Source organism: Trichosurus vulpecula, chromosome 5, assembly GCF_011100635.1.
Source record: "Trichosurus vulpecula isolate mTriVul1 chromosome 5, mTriVul1.pri, whole genome shotgun sequence".
NCBI lineage: Eukaryota > Metazoa > Chordata > Mammalia > Diprotodontia > Phalangeridae > Trichosurus > Trichosurus vulpecula.
The window spans coordinates 249,107,274-249,131,022 of NC_050577.1; the positions used below are offsets into that span (position 1 = coordinate 249,107,274).

The 23,749-nt window shown below is 34.6% G+C and overlaps 1 protein-coding gene across 7 annotated transcripts in view; it reads right to left on the reverse strand.

Annotated features, from left to right (window-relative positions):
* Positions 1–9,034: 9,034 nt before the first annotated feature.
* The window catches only part of CNOT2 (CCR4-NOT transcription complex subunit 2), a 187,616-nt gene continuing 172,901 nt past the window's right edge, over positions 9,035–23,749 (reverse strand). For all 7 annotated transcript variants that reach the window (XM_036760299.1, XM_036760298.1, XM_036760293.1 and 4 more), the window contains 3 exons: positions 19,241–19,341; positions 16,121–16,265; positions 9,035–10,190 (listed from right to left, as the gene is read on the reverse strand). In XM_036760299.1, coding sequence (XP_036616194.1) covers positions 10,104–10,190; positions 16,121–16,265; positions 19,241–19,341 — 333 coding nt within the window. In that variant the 3' untranslated portion in view covers positions 9,035–10,103. The remainder of the gene's footprint in view (positions 10,191–16,120; positions 16,266–19,240; positions 19,342–23,749) is intronic.

Below are 23,749 nucleotides of genomic sequence, written 5' to 3' on the forward strand. Positions count from 1 at the left end.
AAATACTGGAAACCTACTCAAAGTTCATAGTGTTGTGTTTGGTTTTTTAAAAAGCAAAAACAATATATACTTTTATTTTCCAATATCATCTGACAAGAAAAGCAAAATACAAGTGGTTTTTTTTTTATTGTTGTTGTTCAGCAAATTGTACTAGATGTTCTATTTTAGCTGTAGAAAATTTTAATTTTGAATCTTCCCACTTCTGGTTACCTTTTAGATCTTGACAGTTGGATAGCATAAATAAGTTTCCAGCATGCTGATTCCCAGGAACTGGCCTTCTTGCTTTGTTATAGGTGTGTGTGCTTTCCTGTATTTGTTGTACCTGAACAAATTCACTGAATGTATCATTCAGCAGAAATCTTCCAAGTTGTTTATCTTTTAACTTGTTCTTTTCCTAAGTGTCATCGTCAATATAGAGGACTTGATATAACAAAGTAACAGTTTCCTGCTATTTCTAGCCATTTACCTAGAACCATGTTGCTTAAAGACTACATTTCTTCATTTTACAAGTCAAGAATGACAATGTTATGATACATTTTAAGTACTTTAAAGCATCTGTGACGTCATCAGTATAGGTCCCCCTTGTTACAGTTATAGGGCAATTATGCTCTTAGGTTAATGTGCTTATTTATAATTTATAAAATATTGAGGTTTTTAAACTAGGCAAGCAGTTCAGTTCAGTGTCTTATATGTTAATAAACTGCTAATAATCTGGCAAACTAAATTTACTTGATTTTTGCCAGCCCATGTAACTCAGTTTTAAATTTAGTTTTCAAGCTAACTTAAGTGCATTTCCAGGAACCAAAAATAAGTATCATTCTGCATTGATTTGATTCCTTACCTTGTGCTGGGTTCACCATAAACACTTAATAGCTAGGAACTAACTTTGAACAAAATAATAGAAGCTGATTTAAGGGAGCTAAGAAACAGCAGCCCTCACCTGGCCCTCTGCCCAGATTCTTCTTGCAAACCCTTACAGAGACTAGACAACTTATATTTCACGTGCAGAACATCAACCTAAACAGTTGTTTACCTGGCAGAAGGGTTACAGGATCACAGGATTTAGAACTGAAAAGAACCTTGGAAGCCATCTAGGGCTCTCCCGCCTACAAATGAGAAAATTCAGTCAAGGAAAAGTGAAGGGACTTTCCAGACTTTCCTTTGGGTAGTAAGTATCAGGTACTCTGACACTAAACCCTGTGCTTAAGTAATTTTTTTGTATTTTTCTGTTCCATAAAAATCCTTCAGAAAATTTTACAAGCTGGAAAGGACCTAAAAGATCATGTAGCCCAACTTCTTCCATTTACAAGTGAGGTAACTAAAGCAAAGGGAATTTGAGTTGCGTTTGGTGTCACACCGCTGGTAAAATGTTTGGATTTCAAAAGACTGCCTCTTAGCATAAGAGTACACACAGTGTCCCTAGACAGCAACAAGGGAGGGAGGGAGGTGACCTTGAAATTAAGAGTTAGTAAAGATAAACCACAACACTAGAAGCCAATTCTAGCTTCAGTTTCTTCATCTAAAATGACAGAGTTGGTCAAGATGATCAAAAAGGTTGTTTCCAGTTGTTAAAAAAATAAAGTAATCCATTATTAGATGAATCAGCATGGTGTTGTGGATAGTGAGCTGACCTCAGAATTTGGGTTAAAGTTCCATGTCTACGAGGTGGCTGATTGACATGCGATGATTGGGCAAGTCAAGTAACCCAATCTGAGTGCTAGAGAAACTACAAATTTCAGAGAAGGTGCTGACCTGAATTAGTGAGTTTCCTTATCCTGGATGTACACATAGAATCCGCATTCTCCTGGCAAGCTGACTAATCCAGACTTCACACAAAAATAACAGGAATTCCCCCAAGCTGAGACTTTATATTGCTTATTAATTATTAATGCCAGCGCATATATTGAACTACATGATTTATCTTCATATGTAAGAGCATAGATTCTAAACAATGTCTACATCTACTTATTTAATATGTTAATTTGAAATGTACATACATGTACTATCAGAATGCATGCATAAAACTTATTTGACTTTTGAAGGGAAATTGAGGTATACAAGTAACTTGAAATCGGATATAACTAAGCTGATTAGTTTTATAGACTATTAAGAAAATATTTCATAACTTTTCCTTAACAAGAAATATTTAACAGTTCACTTTTCCCTTGTAAAACAGCTTGCTTGCCATGCAACTGAGTTACATATGGTACTTCAAGCCACATCTTAAAATAAATGTTCACTATGTAACAGATTTAAAGGTAGCTTCAAAACTAAACATACTGGCTGCCCCAAATCTTTTTATTTTTGTACAGAAGGAGAATGGAGCATGAAACCATATTATGTCATTTCCTCATGTAAATTTTTGTTGATCTATATAGTTCTGCAAAATAATCTTACATTTTTAATGGTCATAAATCCTTTGTTAGAAAACTAACAAGACAGGCTGAAACATTGAGATAGCACTGCCCTTAGACTTAAGATCATACTTGTTTTCAAAAACTTTTAAAGTATGTTTACATATTACCAATTTTTCCTATATCCCACTGGAATATTGATGAATTATAAAACTGTCTTAAAACCAGGAACATCAAGAATCGCATTGAAATATAACACAAACTGCTTTTTGCCATCAGTCTAGTGAGACAAATTATAAAGCATTAGGTTGGGCAGTCTTGTTTGAAAATTATCCACTATCTCCTATACAGTATGGTATGATGTATATAATATCTTAAGCACCAAGAACCTTCAGTCATTTTTAACTACCCATAAAAGATAAAAATAAAACTCGATGTTTTCTGAACAAATGTGGAAAAATTACTTCATAGTCATGTACATTTTCTCATTAAGTGGGTGTGTGATGGCTGTCATTAAGATCTGCAATGTAACGAGTAAGAAAAGCCCATAAAAATAAGTACCTTAATTGTATTCAAAAGATCAATGGATTTGTGATCTCTTTGATGTGGGTACCTCCTTTAGCTATGCATATTCCAACCCAACTGTGTCCTCCCCTGAATCTGCCACAGAGGATCTACCCAGCTTGATGGGGGCCTGTCTGGTAAATCTCTTTTAACAGAGCTCTCTTTATGAAACTATGGAAGAAAAATTATAGGGCATAACAAAATTTTATGCTGTACTAATGCTATAATTTATTTTAAAACTATTTGACTAAAATTCTGCCAGGTCAAAATACTTTCACAAAATAAACAGTACCTAACTGGGTAAAAGAAAACAATTTCAATTAATGGAGGTAGTGTGAATGAATACTGACTTCATAAGCATGACCTGAGAGATTTTAATCTTGTTCCTGTCACTTGATTCCCATGGTCTTGGCAAGTCATTCAAATGTAAAAGGATGTTGTGGATTACATGTTCTTCAAAGTACAATCTTCAGACTAAAAATTTTAAACAAAAAACCAAAGCCATTTTTGATAATTCTGCATTATATCCAAGATAGCAGTTATTCCCCATATGCCTGTAATTAAGTAGCTGCCCTATTTAGCTTTAGAACATGAAAACAACATATTGTTAAAACTAAGTACCAATAGAGAAGGCAAATGAACTTTTGTCCCAGATGTGACAACAGTCTTGGTAATGCTCCAGTCAGACTTCCCTAGTGGTTGATTTCTCTGGCTATACCCTTCACAGTGGAGCCTCTAGAACAGGTTTTAAAGTTTTTGTCATGGACCCCATTTGGTATTCTGGTGAAGTCTACAGACTTCTTCTAAAAATAATGCTTTTATAGTAATCTTGATACTCTGCATAATGATTCTGTGTTAAGACCATAGTTAGGTCTCGTAGCTATAGAAGAGACCTACTTATTAAAATTTATTTCCAATTCCTAATTTAGATGATGGTGGTTCATATATGGAGGGGAGAGGGGGAGATGCTTTTAAAAATCACTGATCTTGCAGTCAGACCTCAGTGCAATAGTTGCACTATTTACTAGCATTCTGCCTCAACTTCATTTTAAAAATGGGAATAGATGAGGGCTATTTTTTTTAAAGTCCTTTACAAATCTTTAAATAATGGTTCTTTACATTTTTGTTTCATAGCCTCCCCCCCCTTTTGCAGCCCAGTGAAGCCCCAGAGCCCCTCAGAATGTTTTAAATATATAAAACAAAGGAATATGGGATTATAAACTATATTGAAATAGTTTTAATTTTTAGTAAGTTCATGGGCCCAATTTTAAGAACCTCTGTCTTAAAGCCAGATATGATTGTGCACTTTATTTCACTCTCCCCTTTAATCTTCATGGATTAAAGACTCTTAAAAATGTTGCCCATTCCCTGCCTTTTGATTTGAGAAGCAGCATAACAAGGATCTTGCCCTCTGTTTCATGACTTAAGTTAGTATTAAAAAAGGATTAAGCAATTTTAAATGACAATGAAATAGCTATAGAATCCATTCTTACCTATCACTTGAATATATATATACACACACATGTACGTATGTATATGTATATAAACATACACACATACCTAATAGTAGTTTGGAGTTTAGGAGTGCATTTTTTCCAAACCCAATAAATACAATACTATGACAGTATCCAAATCCAACCTCCCACCTGATGGAAGAATGCTAGTAATGGCCCTATACCTTTTCAGCCTTCTCACACGTCACTTCCCTTCATGTATTCCGCCATCCACCTAGACTGGCTACATTTGCTGTCCCTTGCACATGACATTGTTTTCTGACTATATTTTCACTGACCATTCTCCAAACCTGAAATTCTCTCACCTGGCTTCGCTGGCCTACTCCTAGACTTAGCTCATATCTCAACTTCTGCAGGGGATCCTTTCCCAGTCCCTCCTACTGCTGGAGGCTTGTCTTAAGATCTTTTACATTGTATATATCTCTTATGTATGTAGTTATAAGCATGTTGCCTCTGTTGGAATGTGAACTCCTGGAGGCAGGGACTGGGTTTTCTGAGTGTGTGTGTGTGTGTGTGTGTATTTATGGGCATCTTTTTATCAACACCACATTTCTTGACACGTAGTACTTATTAATAAGTGTACATTGTTGACGGAAAGGAACCCAACTTATAAGGCAACCTATTTGACACCCATCATATAAAGTCTCTCAAAATGTTGAGGAGCCATAACCTGCCTCCTTATAATACAGAGGTAAAGAGGTACAGAGGAAAGAATATATCCTACCTTTGATCATACTGCGTATGATCCTGTTTGTCTTTCAACAGCCCAGAGATTCCGTTTCCTTACCTGTAAAATGAGGGGGTTAGACTAGATGGCCTTTGAGGTCCTTCCTCACTCTAGATCTAGATTAACTTAATGCTCTCTGAAGCAGTGAAGACACTCTTTCCTTCCTAATGGCCCTTTAAATATTTGCAGATAATTTGTTGTCTCCCTTAGTCAGAAAGCCACAAGTTCAGATCCAGCCTTAACACACTCGCTGTATAACCCCTGGCTGCCTCAGTTGCCTTTCTGGTAAAGTAAGGATAATAATAATAGCACCTACCTCCTGGGTTGTTGTGAGGAACAAAGGAGATATAAGCATTTAGCCTAGTACTTGATACCTAGTAAGCTCTACAGAAATGTTAACTATTGTTAGTCTTGACACTTCTAGTTCCTTCAAATGTTGTTCATTTAATATTTCTTATTATGGTCATCCTCCTCTGGCTGACCCTGAAGTGAATTTTTGCAATTTGCAATAACTGCAAATATTGTCTGACCAAAAATACAGTAGGAACATTTAATACTGAGATCGGAGCTTGAGAATCAGAACCTTAGGTAAAAGTCTTTTAAGGATATCAATGAAACAAATAAATACTTGTCCAAAGGGCTCCAGGGAAATCAAATACCTGGAGTAAAGGGAGACCAAGGGAACTGTGAGTAAATTAAACCTATTTTCATACTGAAACCTCTTAAAATTTTGTATTCAAAAATACTACTAGTATCCATGTGTTATCTCCCTAGTCATAGATTACACTGTGCCTGTGTTCCATGGAACACTGGTCTCCAACCTCTTCATTTCAAGATGCAAAATAATAAGAAATAAGCTGAAAGGGTTTGACTTGTCATACAGATTGATGACAAAACCAGAACACGGGGGTGGGGAACCTGTGGCCTCAAGGCCACACGTGGCTCTCTTAAGTCTTCAAGTGTGGCCCTTTGACTGAATCCAAACTTCACAGAACAAATCCCTTTAACAAAGGGATTTGTTCTGTAAAACTCCAGTCAAAAAGCTGCATTCAAGGACCTAGAAGGCCACAGGTTCCCCACACCGGACTGGGTCTCCCAAATCCCAGCTCACTGTTCTTTTTCACTGGACTAGGCTCCCTCTCCTATACTTATATTTCCACAGTTTAACATTTGTGAATTTTTTAGTAGTTTAATCATACTTGGCTCCTGCTGAGCTCCTGATCAACTCAAATTCCTATGGTTTCTGCCCCCCTCCTCTCCTCCAAGGAGCTGTCACCAAACCAGGTTTCTCCACCCCACCCCCATGTTAAAAGTTATGCAATTGATTTTCTAAACCTAATGGTGAGACTTACATTTATCCTATGAACTATCATCATCTTGGTTTCTGCTCAACCTGTCAAGATAAATGTTAATTTCAAACCTGTTATCTATTCTATTAGCTATACTCTCCAGCTTTAAGTCATTGGGATGTTTGGTAAGCAAGCCTTGCTCCTAGAGACCTCTCTACAGGATGGCATCTACCCTGTAACAAACAATATTTGGTATGTGTGATCTGATTCCTGAAACCTGTTTTATTGGTACCTGTTTATCCAGGTCCCCCAGACATACAAAGGAACCATGGAAAATTGGGTGGAGTAAATGTTGTAGTTCTGTCTTGTATAATCCCAGTAATGTTAGTGCTACAAAGCAAATAAGGAACATTGTTTAAAAGCCTTGTTCTGTTTTATAGTCCTATGTTCAACTGCCAAACTTAGGTTTTGGGATGGGGCAGAGAAGGTTGGAAGTACAACAAGGACCTTAGAAGAGGAGGGACTTAATGTGTCATGGTACAACAAAGGAGGAGAATGTGGGCAAAACACCAAGCTTTAGGGTTTCTTTAAAATGCAGAGAAAAAAATTAAAGTGAAATTATTACCTAAGTCAAATTATTTTAAAGTACAAATATTTCATTCATTTTATTCTTGAATAGAGCCTATTATTTGTTTTTTCAAATTAAAGGCATTTTCAGGGACAGAAGAAAAGGAGTAAAGTGTATTCAACATTTTATGTTCTACTTAAAGGTATCCCAAGTAATTATTTTAAAAGAATAATCCTTAGTTTTGGTATTAGTTTTACAGTGTCAAACTCCTGAAAATCATTTGATAAATGCAGTAAAATAAAAGCTATTATGTGGTACTAATTTTAGGTTCAAAGGAATTACTATTGTAGTTAGAATATTTTAGAAAAAAGAATCTAGATTTATAATCAAAATTTGTTTTTAATACATATTCGTGTCTTTTAAAATTAAAGACATTTTAGCAGTATTAAACCTAATAATGATAATGTGGCATATGATAATTAAAATCAACTTTGATGCATTTGCTGCCACAGATACATGTTTATTCAAATGTGCTCCCTAAACAAGGAATGCAGTAACAATTATAGACTTTCATCAGTTTAAAAAAAAACATAACCTGAATTTTATGTCAAGGCTAGTATTCTCTTTTGAACGTTTTATTTTCTAAAATTTTAGTTGCTTTTAAGTGTTCAATTTTTAAAAGAAGGAAACCCTCCCAAGGAGTCTATTAAATTACAAAATAGCTTAAGAAAATATGTATATGGTAGTAAGACAAGTTAGAGAAAATTTTTTTCCTGACACACTGATTCATTATACTGAGTGTTCCAAAATTCTTATTGTGGTTTTAAGCTTTAAAAGCTTAAGTGTAAAACTGCACTGACTTGGACACTCTGTATATGTTGGTCCCTATGAAACCTATTAAATATTTTTAAAAATTTTATACTATCAAAATTAAGATTTAAGATCAAATTTTTCTAGTAGGGAAATTTGTAGCTTCTGAAAGTTCTATTTTGTATTGAAAGAAAAGAAAAAGATCTTATATTGCCCTATGTGTCCCATCTGGTTTTGGATGCCATGTAGAAATTATATTTTAAAATGAATTAACTATATTCTGCATGAATGTAGTCTTGATTTTTTTAAAGTGGCTGTTTAGGATTGTACTAAATTTGTCATAAAGTGTTGGGGCCTATGAAGATCATTTGCATCATAGGTAAAGTTTAAGTTAGATTTTAAGTATGAATTAACTTTTCTGTTATGAAGGTGCTTTGGTTTTAAAAAAAGATAAATAATTTGATATGTATTTATGTTCATTTTCTCTTATCTCAAGATACATATAGAAATGTTGTAGTTAAGTTGCTGTAACTGGTACATGAACACAGCAATGTTACTGTTTAATTTCAAAACATTTGATAGATGACAACAAATTGTTTTTCCACATAGAAAAATAGGTTAAAACCTAGAATTAAAAAAAATAAACTCACATTGTTTTGCTGTCTTTTTCTTGCCTTGGTAACTTTAGTCTTCAAGCATTTAAAAATACATCTTTATATGGAAAAGAGCTCACAAAAGGATAAACTGTGAAATCGCACAGTGAAATGGAAGAGTTAATTTTCTCATGATTTTGTTTGGGTTTCTCAGAACTTGTGAATAAAAAACCTCTTATCTATGAATAACAATGGTATTTTAAAGTGGCAAAATATAAGCTTGAAAGTAAACTGTGACTACTTAAGATATTTAAAAGCAACTATTTTGATAACCTCCTAAAGAGTATTTAGGGTATTTATGTCAAATGCTACAATAATCCATATTTTTCCATGTTATACATTTTATTCATCTGGTTATATTAAGACTTTATTTTTGACCTACATGTGAAATGGTATATGATTTCATTAAATTGTCAGCAGTTAAAAGACTTCCTTTTAAGTCTCTTAACCGCTGGATAGCATGATATTTTGAAAACTTCAACAGGTATTCTTTTTCTCCATTTTTCATTGCTGAAGAAATGACTTCACAATCTCAAATCAAAGTCCACACTGCAGTGAGGAGAGCTTTTCTACTTTATTACAAAGAGAAGAAGCCTTTATGTGGTCAGAAAATACAAGATTGATCTTTTTTTTTTTCTCTTCCTATGAAACGCTGCTGTTCAAACAGCCAGAGTGAATTGTCTCAGTTCACTTCTTTAAGTCCCATCACATTCACTTGGGTATGGATGTCCTTGGCTGCTGAAAATCTGGCCCTTTAGTGCACAGGGCGACAAAGGAGTCCCCTGACCAGCAGTTCCAGAATGTCCCGTTTTCATATATTGCATCCATGCACACCTCCTAAAAATGAGGTACAGCAGGGCAAACATTTTCCAAAATAGATGTCATATATATAATATATACACATTCGTACATACATACCTTTATTCATGTGATGTCCAAAAATTTAAAAAAAATGTACACATTTATTACAAAATCGTAACAAAGACTGGACAGTGTTTTGCTCATTCTGGAAAGATGAAGCTCAGTAATAACACAACCCTAGAAACCTTCCAGAGGTTGTGGCCATATCTTTCTTCTAAACAGTCAGATATTCTTGCATTTAAGCTTGGCGAAAAACTGCCTTTCAAAAACAGAAGGGAGAAGTAAAATGAAGGAAGCAGACCTTGCTCATCTTTCCAAATGAAATACGAGAAGGATCTTCACATAAAAATGCACAAACATTTTTTTTTTATTACCAATAGTGCTACAATGAACAATGCAAATTTTGTTGTCTAATTTTTTGGGGTTTTTTGTTTTTTTTTTTCTGGGTTTTTTTTTTCTTTTTTACATTTTGGAAACTATGTGGTAAACTTTGTCAGTGTACTTTTTTGTCATTACAGATCAATGTCTGCTGTCCAAAAAAAATGGAAAAATTCAGACCCTGCTCAAACTAGAGAAAAACAATTACAAATTTAGTTGTTGGGCAGCACATAATTAGTAAGGCAGGACCTCAAATGGTGACCCTTTGCATGAGCCAATTGCCAGATCCTCAAGGAATTAAAACCAGGGTGCCTGAGCCACATCAGTTCTGCAGTTATGTTGAGTATTGTGCTGAGACAGCCATACCCCAAGAAAAGGGAAGTCTTTAGAAGGCTTGCTGAGCAGGGTTGTAGTTGAAGGATGATGGCAGATGAGGCCTTTCTTCTAATTTGTCATATTCCAGAAGGAACTCCTATAACAGAAAAAAATTAAATGTTTAGAAGATTTTATTATAAGGTCCTCTTGATTGTATCTTTTTGCCAAAACTGTATTTCTAGCTATACACAAAAATAAAATATACACTTACACTCAGATACCATTTCTTTTCTAAGTAAAATGCTGCACTGCAGAGAGGTTGGGTATACAGTATATGATGAATAAAGGAAAAACAATGTGAAGATAGGCCTTTCAATTGGAAAAAAAATATGTTGCTCTGTAGTATACATATGATAAGACCTGCTTCTTTGTTTCAATAGGGAGGCATCCAAAACATAACTGCACTTGAAAAAGTAGTTTAAGATTCAGAGCACTGCAATAACAATACAGAAGACTTTACCTGCTTGCTGTATTTTAACTGGCAAAATGTCTATTTAAATTACTACAAGCTTTAAAGGGGATATTAAATGATGCCTTTCAAAGTATGGGAATAGTCACCTCTTAAATTTGCTTTAAATCTAGACCTTTAAAAAAATCAAGCTTGAAAATATATCCCAACCCATTAAGACTTGTGGAAAACCATGAAATCTCCCCTTTCTCTAGACTTCCCAATTCGTAAACCACATGCCCTGAAAAGAAAAGACACAGTGGTCTGTACAAGTTTTAGAAGGCTCACTATCAAATGTATATTATGTTAAAACAAAAATAAAATATTTATAATTCTCAAAAACTATACTACCACTTTTCATATTTTCAAGTCTAAAGAATATGGCCAAGCATTAAAGCCCTTTTTTATTATGCAGAAAATTAGGAATTATGTTGTTTGAATCTGGTTAATTTATACTGCCCTATTATTAAACTGCATGAAAGTTTTAATAATTAGGGACAATTAAGGTTTTCTTAGTGATGTCAAAAAAGTGAAGCCACCTCCATAATAAATGTCTTGTTACCAAGAAGTGACTGAGGAAAACCTGACTTAGGGTATCTTACCTTAGAGATCTACTTTTGATTGGACTCTCCCAACACCTTAAAAGTTTTCATTATTTGTAAAATTAAAATGAAAATTCAAGACATCATAACTGTAAATGTTCACAATTATAATTTAAATGTTCCTTTAGACAGCGAACCATTAACCAAATTTAAACCACTAAACTTTTGCGGTTTGCTGACAAATGTTTAAAAACAGGTTTTACTGTGGTTAATTTCATCAGAAAATTTGTAGAATATCCATATTCTGGTTAGTGTAACTAAGAGACATTACACTATTTGCTTAAAAGTGAACATTACAAACAGTAGAATAATTCATGTTATATACATCTCCCTAAAGAGCTGAAAGAATTTTAAAATTAGTTTGTTATGAATTTTAGAGTTTGGTTAGCTAAGTTTGTGCTGGAATAAATAAGTTCAGTTTTTCCATTCTCAAAGAAAATCTGTTTAAACTCTGTGCATGAAAACTATATGAGATTCTGAAATTTTGAGTAGAACTCATCTTGCATATATACATCTTTAATTATGTTATTTATAAGGAGATTCTTTAAGTTCAATTTCCCTAAATATCTTTAGTTTTTACTCTTTTAGTTCTGGATCAAAGCACCTAACAGGGAAAAGACATAAAAGGTTTGTTTTTCATGATCATGAGTATTCTTGAAAATAGGCCACGAGTTTAAAGAAGGGGGGATAGTGGGAGGGAGTTCTGCATTTCACTTCTTATAGCTGTTAGGCCTATATTCCCTTAATATTCTCATTAATAACTAAGTAATTACAAAATCATTACCGTCATTACAACATAAAATTTTTATTGAATTACACATGAGAATAACTTTAAGGAATATTATCTCAAACCATCCTCAAGTTGTAAAAAACCTATAAGGAGGGTTAGGTTTGGTGACAAAAGTGCAGTAAGATAATACATATTTAGAGAAAGTAGTATAACAAAGGGCATAAATTGGTACCAGTGAATAAAATAGAGTAAGTCACATCAATAGGAAAGACTATAATAGGCATATCAAAAGTATGAGCTTGAAAGAATCAACTGCTTGAGTGTTTTGAAAAACAGGTCATACATCCGGTTTGAATTATTACAAAATTTAAAAATAATGGAATCTTAAGTATTAATCTGTATAAAAACCTCAAGTTTCTTAGAGTATGTAGAACAAGGACTTTATAATAAAAGTTTCTCCAGATGGATAAACCTGTCACACTTTACTTGAAAATGCATTTGTGCAAATGTGAGGCCCAGCCCTAAAAGAAACAGAACTCTTTTTTTAAGATCTAGAGATTATTTAGTACTCACCAACCCTATCACTTTACACAGGCTAGACTGAATCTGTCCATTGTAAGACAGAATGTCCTGTCCAGTATAACTAGTTATAAAACTGGAATATTAACAGTTTTTTTTTCCTCATTAAACTTGTTAGTAACGGAGGAAAGGAAAAGGCATTTATTAAGCACCTACTATGTGCTGGGCAATGTGCAAATATCACATTTAATCTTCCATTTAGTAACAACTTGCAAGGAGTTCAGAGTATTTTATGTAAGTTCTCCTTGATAATTATAATAGTAATGCGCCCAACTTTACAGACAAAAGCTGACTTGCTTGATTTGACAGCATTTCTAATTTCCTAGGTATGAGTATGCTTATCACTGTGATCACTGGGTACACTAAAGTCTTGTGGTTCCAAAGGCAGTTTCCCTGAGAATGCCTCTTTTCTTTTAAATATTAAATAGAAGCCAACAAGAAAAGTTCAATTGTTGGATATGTCTTAATGTTTAAATTTATATAGTTCTGGGATGCATATATTTTAATATGAACAAATGAAGTCAACTGTTAATCTAACACAAAGTAAAAGTAAGTGATCATACTGTTAAAAAGAATTATGTTGCATGTTCCTAATGCAACTACTTTACAACAGATTTCCAAAGAAATGGACAAAACTGCCCTTCTACTAATGATTCTCTTTCGTTTACTCTACTACACAGCTCAGTTTTGGAATTATAGGATCACATGATTGAAAGTGGCCCTTGGAGATCATCAAATCTAATCCTTGCCAAAAACATGACTCCCCTTCTCCAAGATCCCCTTTCCAGTGTTTGGGAGTAATGCTCCTATAATATCTGGAGGCAGCTCCGTTAGGAAGATCTTTCCCTCAGATCTGCACCCAGTTTTCCAAAGGCCAAGCAAGAGAGGTCCAATACCTTTTCCATATGTAAAAAATGGTTCAAACGTGGAAAAAAAAAATTGAGATAAGCTAAAGAAAACAATGGAAACCTTTTTCTTAAAGTGTTTACCTGACTGAGGAATTTCTTCCACAGGAGAATAAAATCCCAATTTTAAGCTAAAAAAGTTGATGTGGACAACTGATACAGAGATAACTGAAGCCAATTTCCCATCCTATTCCCATAAATTATATGCTTATCTAAGAAGAAAAATGTTCTTTAGTCTAAACTGCACAATTGCCTACATTTTTTATTTCACTTATTGATAACCTCTCAATTTTATTTATATAATAGCTTTACTTTCAAGAAAGGTATATGCAATATAATTACTCAGAAAAATGCTTCAAAAATGGCAAGAAAAGACAGTAGGAAAGCTCTGTACTTTGCATGTTAGTAAATGATATAATTTTATTCATTTTAAAGCTGTCAATAATCATTCTTCTAATACGAAAATATGTTCAGCTATGTTTGAAAAGAAAAATGAAAATAACTCATGGTAGAAATGGTAATTCACATGATTAATAAAAGAGACTGTCTAAAACCTCAATCAAAATAAGAATTACAGAGCTGAATACCACTTTATTTGTAGAGCACTTGAGTTTTTAAAGCACTTTAACAAACTGTCTTGAAAATGAGATATTATTTAAAAAATAAAAAGATAACTTTTGTTTCATATTTATTGTTATTTATTTGTGGGACTGACCCCTCTTTCACCCTGCTTCTTCAAAATGAATGGCTATGGTTGATATCATTTACTAATTATATTTTCATCCCTAATTACCACTGACATTTTAGTATTTTCCTATTTCTCATTTATATAGCCTTAAGGAAAGCTGAAAAGTGAGCAATATTTTTATTACAAGTTTTTCTTAAACTCCTGCATTACAATGCAGATAATGAAACTACAATCATACCATATTATTTTTGAATGTCCTTGTGCTTCTCTGAGATTGGCAATTTTGACCAAAGAAAATAAAAGAACAATACTTGATGCATTCAGAAAACTTGGTATGTTCTCCCCAAATCAAAATGCCAAGTCTCCATTTTTGTTTTTACATTTACATCCAAATTGACTCTACTCAATAAGTTTCTTTAATTGTCAATATGCAGCACATTATTTTTTTTCAATAAGTCTAGGAGAAATCCCAATGTATAATCAACTTATTTTTGTTACTTAAAGTGGGGGAGAAGAAAATTCTTTTTCAAATGAATTAAAACTACTTGCTATTTAATTTTTTCCTTAATTCAAATAAATATTACCTAATTACTAAGTATTACCTAAAACATTAACTTACTATATCTATCCTACACATTCCTTCATAAATATTTTCTGGAGCTTTATATAATACAAAAGAAAGGCACCTACATTCACTATGGGCAATTAGTTGCACTATAAACACTTTTATTAAATAACCTCTCACTCTTCCTGTGTGAATCTGATAATACAATCAATAGAAACATTACAATAATATGGTCACAGTGGTGGAATAATAAAAGAATGCACCTGCAAATTGTAAAAATGTAAAAGAAACTGGTATGATGCAACACATTCTAAAAGAATCCGAAAACAACATAGATGAACACAATTTTGTGGGGGAAATCACATTAAATATCCATAGAAAATTTGGGCAATTGGTCCTATCTAGGAAACAGACACAAGTATGAGCACTTGACTCCGAATAGCTCTACCCTGGCTACGCTAAAGGAACATCCATAAACAATTAAAGGACCACTTACTTGTAGGTTCTTCTTTAGATTTTATCTTCCTAATTTCAAGGTAAATAGTTCTCATAAAACATAGTACATGGAAATATCTTCAATTTTTGCTTCATGACACAGAGTTGATTCTATTCTCATCCTAGCGCAAATGCGCTATAGGCGTTATAAGTAATGAGATGAAACTTCACCTCTGATATTAAGAGAAACAAATCCTGAGACTCAGGGTTCAAAAAACAAAATTTCTAAACTCTTAGAATCATCAATAGAGTATGCATTCAGGAAAATCCTGAATTTTGGATTTTGGGTAGCAGTATATATTCTCTAGCCTCTCATATGATCCTGGATACAAGAGTATAGCATTAAAAGCAAGACAGTTTTGAATCTGGGACAAGAAGATGATGTGGTATGGGGGACAGTAAGTACCTTCCTACAGATTTTATGAGGAAAACTCACAGTGGTGTTCGTTGTTTATTTTCTTTTGAGAAACCATATGCGCATTTCTCCAACATGCTAGGTTTTACCTATAGTTCACGCTTCTGGATTAATCTAATTTCCTTTTTTAAAACAGTTGTCAAAGACTTAAACAACTTTCACTGGAATGAGTAAAATGCTGATGTGTAAAAAATATATGTATACATTACTTTTAATTGAATCTCATATTTGGTTAAGTAATAATATAAGAATACATGACTTTGGGATTGAAAGAGGGTGTTTTTATTTTACAATTCAGTAGTCACAAAAAATATAAGTATTTCAAATGTTACCAGGGTTTGTGCAAAATTACAAAATCTCTTTACTAGGATCAATCATTTCCCTAACTACTGATGAAATAAATTGTTTCAACACCCCCTTCTGGAGTCTAAAATCAAGTCACACAAGGAAGTGGAGACAAAAGATATGCTAAATATCTGGCACATAATTGGAATGGATGTATTGGTATATACATTATATACATAAACAGATAAACAAGGAGGTTTAATGAAAAAGTTTAGATTTATACATTTATACATTTGCACAAGGAAAAAAATATACCTTAGCTACTTTCCTCCAGTTAAGACAGTCAAAGAAGTAATATGTTCCCCTCTCGTATGTATTGGTTTTCATTGCTGGCTCCATGCCTGGTGCCCTGGTAATCCATACTCGTTCTTCTTTGTGATATCTCCAATCTCGGTTAAAACTTTGAGAAGAAAAAGAAAATTAATTTTTTCTTGTTACTGATTTTTGATATATTTTACTTTGACATGTAAATTCTTTTAGAACTTTTCTAAGAAAAGCATTAGCTTACAAACATGAATGAAAATGCATAATCAAATTTGCTTCACCTAATCATTTTGCTTTATTAATTATACCCTTTTTGTATTATGTCTAAGAAAGCAATTTCTTAGTATTTCTTGTCAGCAAAAAAATTTTTTACTGAATTGTAGAACCTTTTCATTGAACAAAAGGTCCTTTTATTGCTAATGAAAATGAGAAACACCACAAAAACATAAGGAAAAAACTGAAAGTAAACTAAATATTTGCCAGATAATTTAGGAAATTTTTTTCTCTTAATTATATTTTTGATTATCAATTTAAATGTATTATCAATAGTATGACACTAGTAACTAGCTGTCTTTATTGACTATTATGTGCAAAGCACTGTGCTAGGCATTAGTGATGCAAAAATAAAAAATGAAAATAATCCCTGTCCTCAAGGAGCTTATTGTATTCTAGATGCCTTTATATAAGCAGACACAAAATAAATACATTTTTCAGGGGGAGGCCCTAGCAGCTAGGGGAATAAGGAAAGGCCTCATGTAAAAGGTGATGATATAGTGTCTTCATCACAGCTTACAGAAACACACAAAAAGAAAAGATGGAGTGCTGTGTGTGAGGAGGAGGAGGAGGAGGAAGAAGAAAGAGGAGGTGCTGAACCATGGAGTTTGGGAAGGGAAGTAGTGTATAATAACGCTGGAAAGGTAGGTTGAGGCCATGTTGTAAAGGGCTGTAAAAGCCAAAGAAAGGAGTTTAGTAACAGGAGAGAAACCAGTTTGAGGAGTAAAATTACATAACAGGATCTATGCTACAGGAATCAATCAACAAACATTTCTTATATGTTTATGATTTTCTAGGCACTGCTCAATCATTTTGGTATTTGTGTGCAGGCTGGATTTGACAGAGGGGAGATTTGAAACAAGGAGGTCCATGAAAGAGCTACTCAAATAGTCCTGCAGACAAGTGATAAGGACCTGAACTAACTGAGGTATTGACTAGGTTATGAAAGATGCCAAGAGATATCTGGACAGATTTACTCAGTAAATGATTATATGAACTATCTCTAAATATATATTTTCATGACTGTGCAACTGACTAGGTAAAATTATAAAAACAAAATGGCTAAAAATGTCCACTGATGACAGTTCTTAGACAAAAATGAATTAATTTTCATTTGTGATGTGACTGAACCTAAACTGGCATAAATTAAAAGATCCATTAATTTGACCCTATAGAATTCATTTGAGAATTTAAAATCTAATAACTCTCAAGAAAACAATAAAAAAAATTTCCCAGATGATTAAAATGGGCATTTTGGGGATGAATCTTCATGTATTTTTACTACAGAATTTGTTTTTAGGAAAGAAATAAAATAGGGTAAGTGGGATTTTTCAGACTCCACTACAGAAAACAGAAAGCAAGGAAGTGATAATGGAGAAAGTTGTAACATGAGATCTACTGTTTAGGTAAAATGACAAGAGAGTAGTAAGAGGCTTTTATATTATTCAAAAGGTCTGGGGACAGGAAGAACTTGCTTTCTTAGGAAATCAGCAGGGAAAAATATAAACATTCCTCAGCTTAAGCAGTAAATGATAAAGCAATTTATCACCAAAAACAATTTCATTTCCTGTAGAAAAAGTTTTTACTAAAATTAATAGGAGTCCCTGATGTCCAATATACTGTAAATAAATACCTTTACAAGAAATTGAGACTTCTAAATCTAATTATCTTTTTTTTTGGTAATAAAGGCAAAAAGCTAATATAGTTACCATGGAAGTCCAGTAGTAACATAAGGTACAGCCAATTTGGGGGCACAGGGCATTGACTAAAGGCTTTTCTCAAGTAGATAAAGAAATATTGGGCAAATACCATAAATTATTCCAGGAAATAAATGGACCAATTGTTTTACAATAGGTACTATTCAGTGTGGCCAAGAGAACGCTTAAGATGAGGACTACCCATAGTTTAAAAAATCTGATGCTTTCAAACATGTTAAAGCCTCACACACCTTTACCTTTATTGCATGTTTAAGATTTCTGTTTCCATTGTACTTTAAACAATCTGTTTACTCATTTTCCTTGACTCAAAATACAATGAAAGCAAAAGTCTTAAAGATAGATAAAACAAAAAGACATCTCAAAGACATTGTAAAAGGTTTGAGAGGACATGAACTTAAAAGTATGGTTGGGCAGACATGAACTACAGCAGAACCAAATGAATCAAAAGATTTGGTCATTTTGATTGATTGCCAGCAATTTACATAGTTTCAGAAGCAACAGAAGAATTTTTCTTTTCGCTGTGTACTGGGTAAGCCCATCAGAACGTAAGGACTTAATGGATCCTTGCTAACCTCTTCACATTAGTCTTCATGAAATACATTAACTGGATCCACTTAAAACTTTTGGTGAAACTGATTCTCTAGCAAATGGTTAAGCTATACATTGTGCTAATTTCAATTTGAAATTCAGGCTGCAGGTCATTTTAAAAATAAAACTTTATAATTCACAACAATATAGTAGCATACCATTATTCACATAACTTAAATATAACTTACTTGGCATTTTGATGATAAAGTACAATCACTAAACAGCATACTTTGGGGGAATTTATTATTTCTTTTAAAAAGTAAAACTAGGTGGTGCAGTGAGTAGAGCGCTGGCCCTGGAGTCAGGAGGACTTGAGTTCAAATATCACCTCAGACACTTGACACTTAGTAGCTATATGCCCTTGGGCAACTCACTTAACCCCAATTGGCCTGCCTTCCCTCCTCCTCCAAAAACAAACAAAAAAATAAAAAAAAAATTAGCCATGATTATTTAAAGTACTATGTTTTAAGATTCCCACAGAGTGACTATGACTCATCTATGATACAAAAGTGATCAAATATTTTGAACATACAGCTCTACTGCTGCTAAAAGCTGTAATACATCTCCTCCATTCATGTAGTAGAGATAGAATAGTAGATCTTCTCCATATCGGCCCAGTTTTATTGCAGCCAGCTATAAAAGAAGAATATTCAAGTAAAAATCAAGAATATAAAACAAGTATAAGAATGCTAATATAAAAACAACTTTTGAAAATGAGAACATAGACTATTTTAGACTTTGCTATATGTTATAAACTGATCACAGAGAACAATTCTAAAACAATTTTTTTGCTTACTAGATTACGAGTGCCAAACCCCCAACAAATATTTATACTTTGCCTGACTGATACAATGGTTTTCAACTTTTTTTTTTTTGCAATGGAAGAATTCACTTAAACAAAATTTTGAACTGATGAAGTAAAATCTTGAAGACTTTAAGAAAGTTTCCTATTGCTACTGGAATCAAATGATGAAGCAAATTTTATTTATTGACTGGGGGTGGGGTGGGGGGATGGGAGAGAAGAGGAAGAAAGGAGGTCCAGAATTACAATTTTGTTCAAGTAGCAAATGCCTAGGGTGAAAATTCTCTCACTGTTACAGCTCAGCAACAAATTCGTACTGTACTATCTTGGTGAGTTAACTGGGCTACTAATAGGCTATGACATCCCCACCGTTATACATAGTATGTGTCAGAATCAGGACTTGAACCCAGTACTTCCTGACAGAGGCTGCACTGAGGTATTTTCAAGTCAGCTTTATTTAAAATCTAGTAATATAAGTAACTTACAGGAATATGGATGTTTGCTATATTTTGTATAGGTATATTAGATGTGATAGCTAACCATGCCACAATTCCCTCCCCCTCCGCCTTTTTTTTTTTTTTACATATATCAGTAATGGGAGCAATTTTTTTAGTTTGGAACGTTTTCTATTTTAAAATTTTCAGTTCTGTTTTTAAACATCTGCATTGTGCTGTAAATGCTGTTGTAATTTTGCTAGATCTGTTTTTGTTTTAATTTTGGTACATAACCCCGAGAGAGAGCTGTTATCATATTTTCAGATTTTTTTCTTTGGGAGACCCCAAAGGTTTGCTGTTTATTGCATCTGGAACTAGGACTACATCATGGAATACCAGAGTTCCACAAAATTCAGGTTATGAAAAGTTGTAATTGGAAGAAAGAATTTCAGGTTCCAAACCAATGAAAGATGATGCACTGTCTCAAACACCAGAGAGCTACAGTCATTCTAACTTTCCAGATCAAAAGACCCTATATGCATAGTTTTTCTGGATCCAAAATCTAAGCAATTACTAATCTGGTCCCTACAAAATCTGGTAAAAATATGTTTATCTTTTCATGTACCAATGTCATACTTTCTTATTCAGGTTTAGTCTTCAAATAGTCCTATGTTTTTGCTACTAACATTTCTCATTCCTCAGAGAAAGTCACTGTCTAGTCAATTAAAAATACTTAATAAGCACCTACTATAGGCAGGGAATTATGCTAAGTTCTGGTGATACAAAGAAAGAAAAAAAAAACCAGATGCTGCTACAAAAGAGCTCACAGTCTAACAGGGAAACAACAAGCAAACAACTGTAAAAGATAAACCAGAAATGATCAATGGAGGGAAGGCACTCAGATTTAGGGGGTTTCAGAAAGCTGTCCGGTAGAAGAGGGATTTTAGCTGAGACTGGAAGGAAATCAGAAAAGCTAGGAGATGGAGGGTGAGAATGTTAGGCATGGAAGACAGCCAGTAAACATGACAGTGAGGGAATAAGACTACACAGATTCAGGAAGGGGCCAAGTTATGAAGGGCCAAACAAAAGATTTTATATATGATCTTGGAAGTGACAGGGAATGACTATTATTCACTTACTAGGGCAATTTGATAGCTGAGAGGATAGACTATAGTGGGAAAAAGACTTGAAGCAGGAAGATCAACCAAGAGGCTAGTCTAAATGTGAGGTGATGAAGGATTGCAACAAGGTGGTGGCAGTGCCAAGAGAGAAAAAGGAATATATAGAGAAAGAGACATTACACAGTGAAGACTGGTAAGTTCTGGCACCAGTTTGAGAGAGAGAAATCAAGGATGACATCTAGATTATTAGCCTGAGTGACTGGGAAGTTGGCGCTGCCCCATTCAGTAACAGGAAAATTAGAAGGAGGGGAGAGCTTATGGTTGGGGGAGAGAAGAGAGGAAACAATGGTTCATTTCATGATATGCTGGGGCATAGAGTTCCAGGTATCCAATAAGCAGTTGGAGATTCGGCACTAAAGGTCTAGCAGGGAGATTAGGTCTGGATAAGTAGATTTGAGAATCATTAGCATAGAGATGATAATTGAATCCATGAGAGTTGATAAGGTCAGCAAGTGAAATAGAACAGAGAAAATAGAAGAGAACCCAAGATAGAAGCCTTCGTTGGACAACCGTGGTAATGAGACATGGCATGGATAAAGATCAAGCAAAGGAAACTGAGAAGAAGCAGTCAGACAGCTAGGGTGAGAACCAGAACAGAGTAATGTTGTCAAGAAAACCAAGAGAAAAGAGAGTATCATGAAGGGTAAATGACAGTGTCAAAAGCTACAGACAGGTCAAGGAGGATTAATGGGTTCAGAGAAGACCATTAGATTTGGCAACTTAGAGATCAATGGTAACTCTGGAGAGAGAAGTTTTAATTTATTGAAGAGATTGGAAACTAGCCTGCAGATTTAAGAAGAGAGTGAGAAGAAAGGAAATGGAACCACTATTTATTGAAGGTCTTCTCAAGTAATTTAGTCACTAAAAGGAAGAGAAATATGACAACACATAGTGGGAACGGATGGTTAAAGTGAAAATATTTTGACGATGAAGAAGATACAGCCTTCTTTGTAAGCAGTAGGAATGACAGAGGAACTAATCTGCTAGAAAAGATGGCATAGAAATGGGATGCATGTAAAGGGTTTGCCTTGGCAACAAGGGCCACCTCATCACTTGAGACAAGGATGAAGTTGAGATGGTGTTGGAAGACTAACTTGAAATGAGAAACAATGAGGAGAGAATAAGAGGGAGCTCTCAGCAAATAATTTTATTTTTTCCCCAGTGAAATATGAGGCAGGGTTGTCAGATGGAAAGGTCAGGAGAGGGCAAAAGGGATTAATTAGAAAAGTGTAAAAAAGGATTGCCTTGCCATGGTGAGTGAGGGTCCAGTTGAAAATAATCATGACAAATTTATGGTACACCCAGTCAACATGGTTTTGTGATTTTCTCCAACTTTGTTCAGTAGCATGTAAACAGGAGGAAAAGTAGTGGGAATAATCCTAGGCTGAGGCTGGGCAGGGCAAGATCAACCATAGGATAAAGGATGAAGAGACTGGAGAATAGAGGACAGCTTTGAGTTGAACTGGTTCACTAACAGGTCAAGATGAGGAAGGGAAGAGAATATAACCAGTGTAGGGATGGTGGCCTGGGGAAAAGAATGAGGGGTCTAGGCATTGGGGGGTCACGGTGAGAATGAAGGACAGGGTTTGGGGTTGTAAGGCAGAAGGAGAAGTGGAATGAGAACAAATTGTGATCAGAGAAGGAAATTTCAGACAATGGCAAGATAAGGTAATTACTATCTGTGTACAGTTGAGGTGAGGCCCAGAAGTAAGTTTAGGGAAATGAGTTGAATTAAGAGGTTAGGGATACCAAAGTCCCCTACAATAAGAGCAGGAGTTAGGAGAAGAAAGATAAGACAGTGACTTGGGCACTCAACTCACTAAGGAAAGAAGAGTGTCCTGAAGAAAATAGCTACCAGAATCTTGACCCAGCAGTAAATACAGATTGAGTGAACTTTAAAGGACAGGTTAATTTGTGAAGTGGTAGAGGGAGAACCTGGAAGTGACAATGGGGAATAAGAAGTATTCCAGAGGATATTAGTGAAAGTGCAACGAGTGCTGAAGAGATGAACATGAAAGTTGTGTCATCAGAAGGAAGCCAGATCTCAGTGAATGCAAGATAGAAGGAGAAAGGAAAAGATTTAAAGGAAAGCAGGCTTGTTTCCTAAGAAGGAAAAATTCCACAGAACATAGTAGAGGAGGTGTGGGAAGTGGGGGCGACCAGGCAGGGGGGTGTTTAGTTGAGGAGGATGGGAATAAGAGAGCATGGTAGGACTGAGAACTAAGTTTGAACACTGACAGCCAAGGGTTCAGAAATCACTGGGATTGGTAGGGTATGATAGGATATGAAGTTGTTAATCACTATGGAATGTGTTCATTATCTCAGGAGTTCAGGTTCAGCTGGAAAGACGGAACTGGGGTGGGGGGAAATGGGGACTAACAACACCAGCCCAGGGATAGGCTCAGGTGAGATAAATGGTTGAGATTGAGATAGGAGGCTGGACAGGGTGCTGGGAGGAAGTGCAGTGGGGATGGCTGTTCCAGGAGTGTTAGAATCTAGAATGTCCCCCTCCTCCTCTAGGAGGTAACTGAGGAGTTCTTCTAAAAGCATATGAGGCATTATTAAGAGTGCTGGGTTTTGAAGTCAGAGAACCAGAGTTTAACTCTCAGCTCTACTACAGTAGG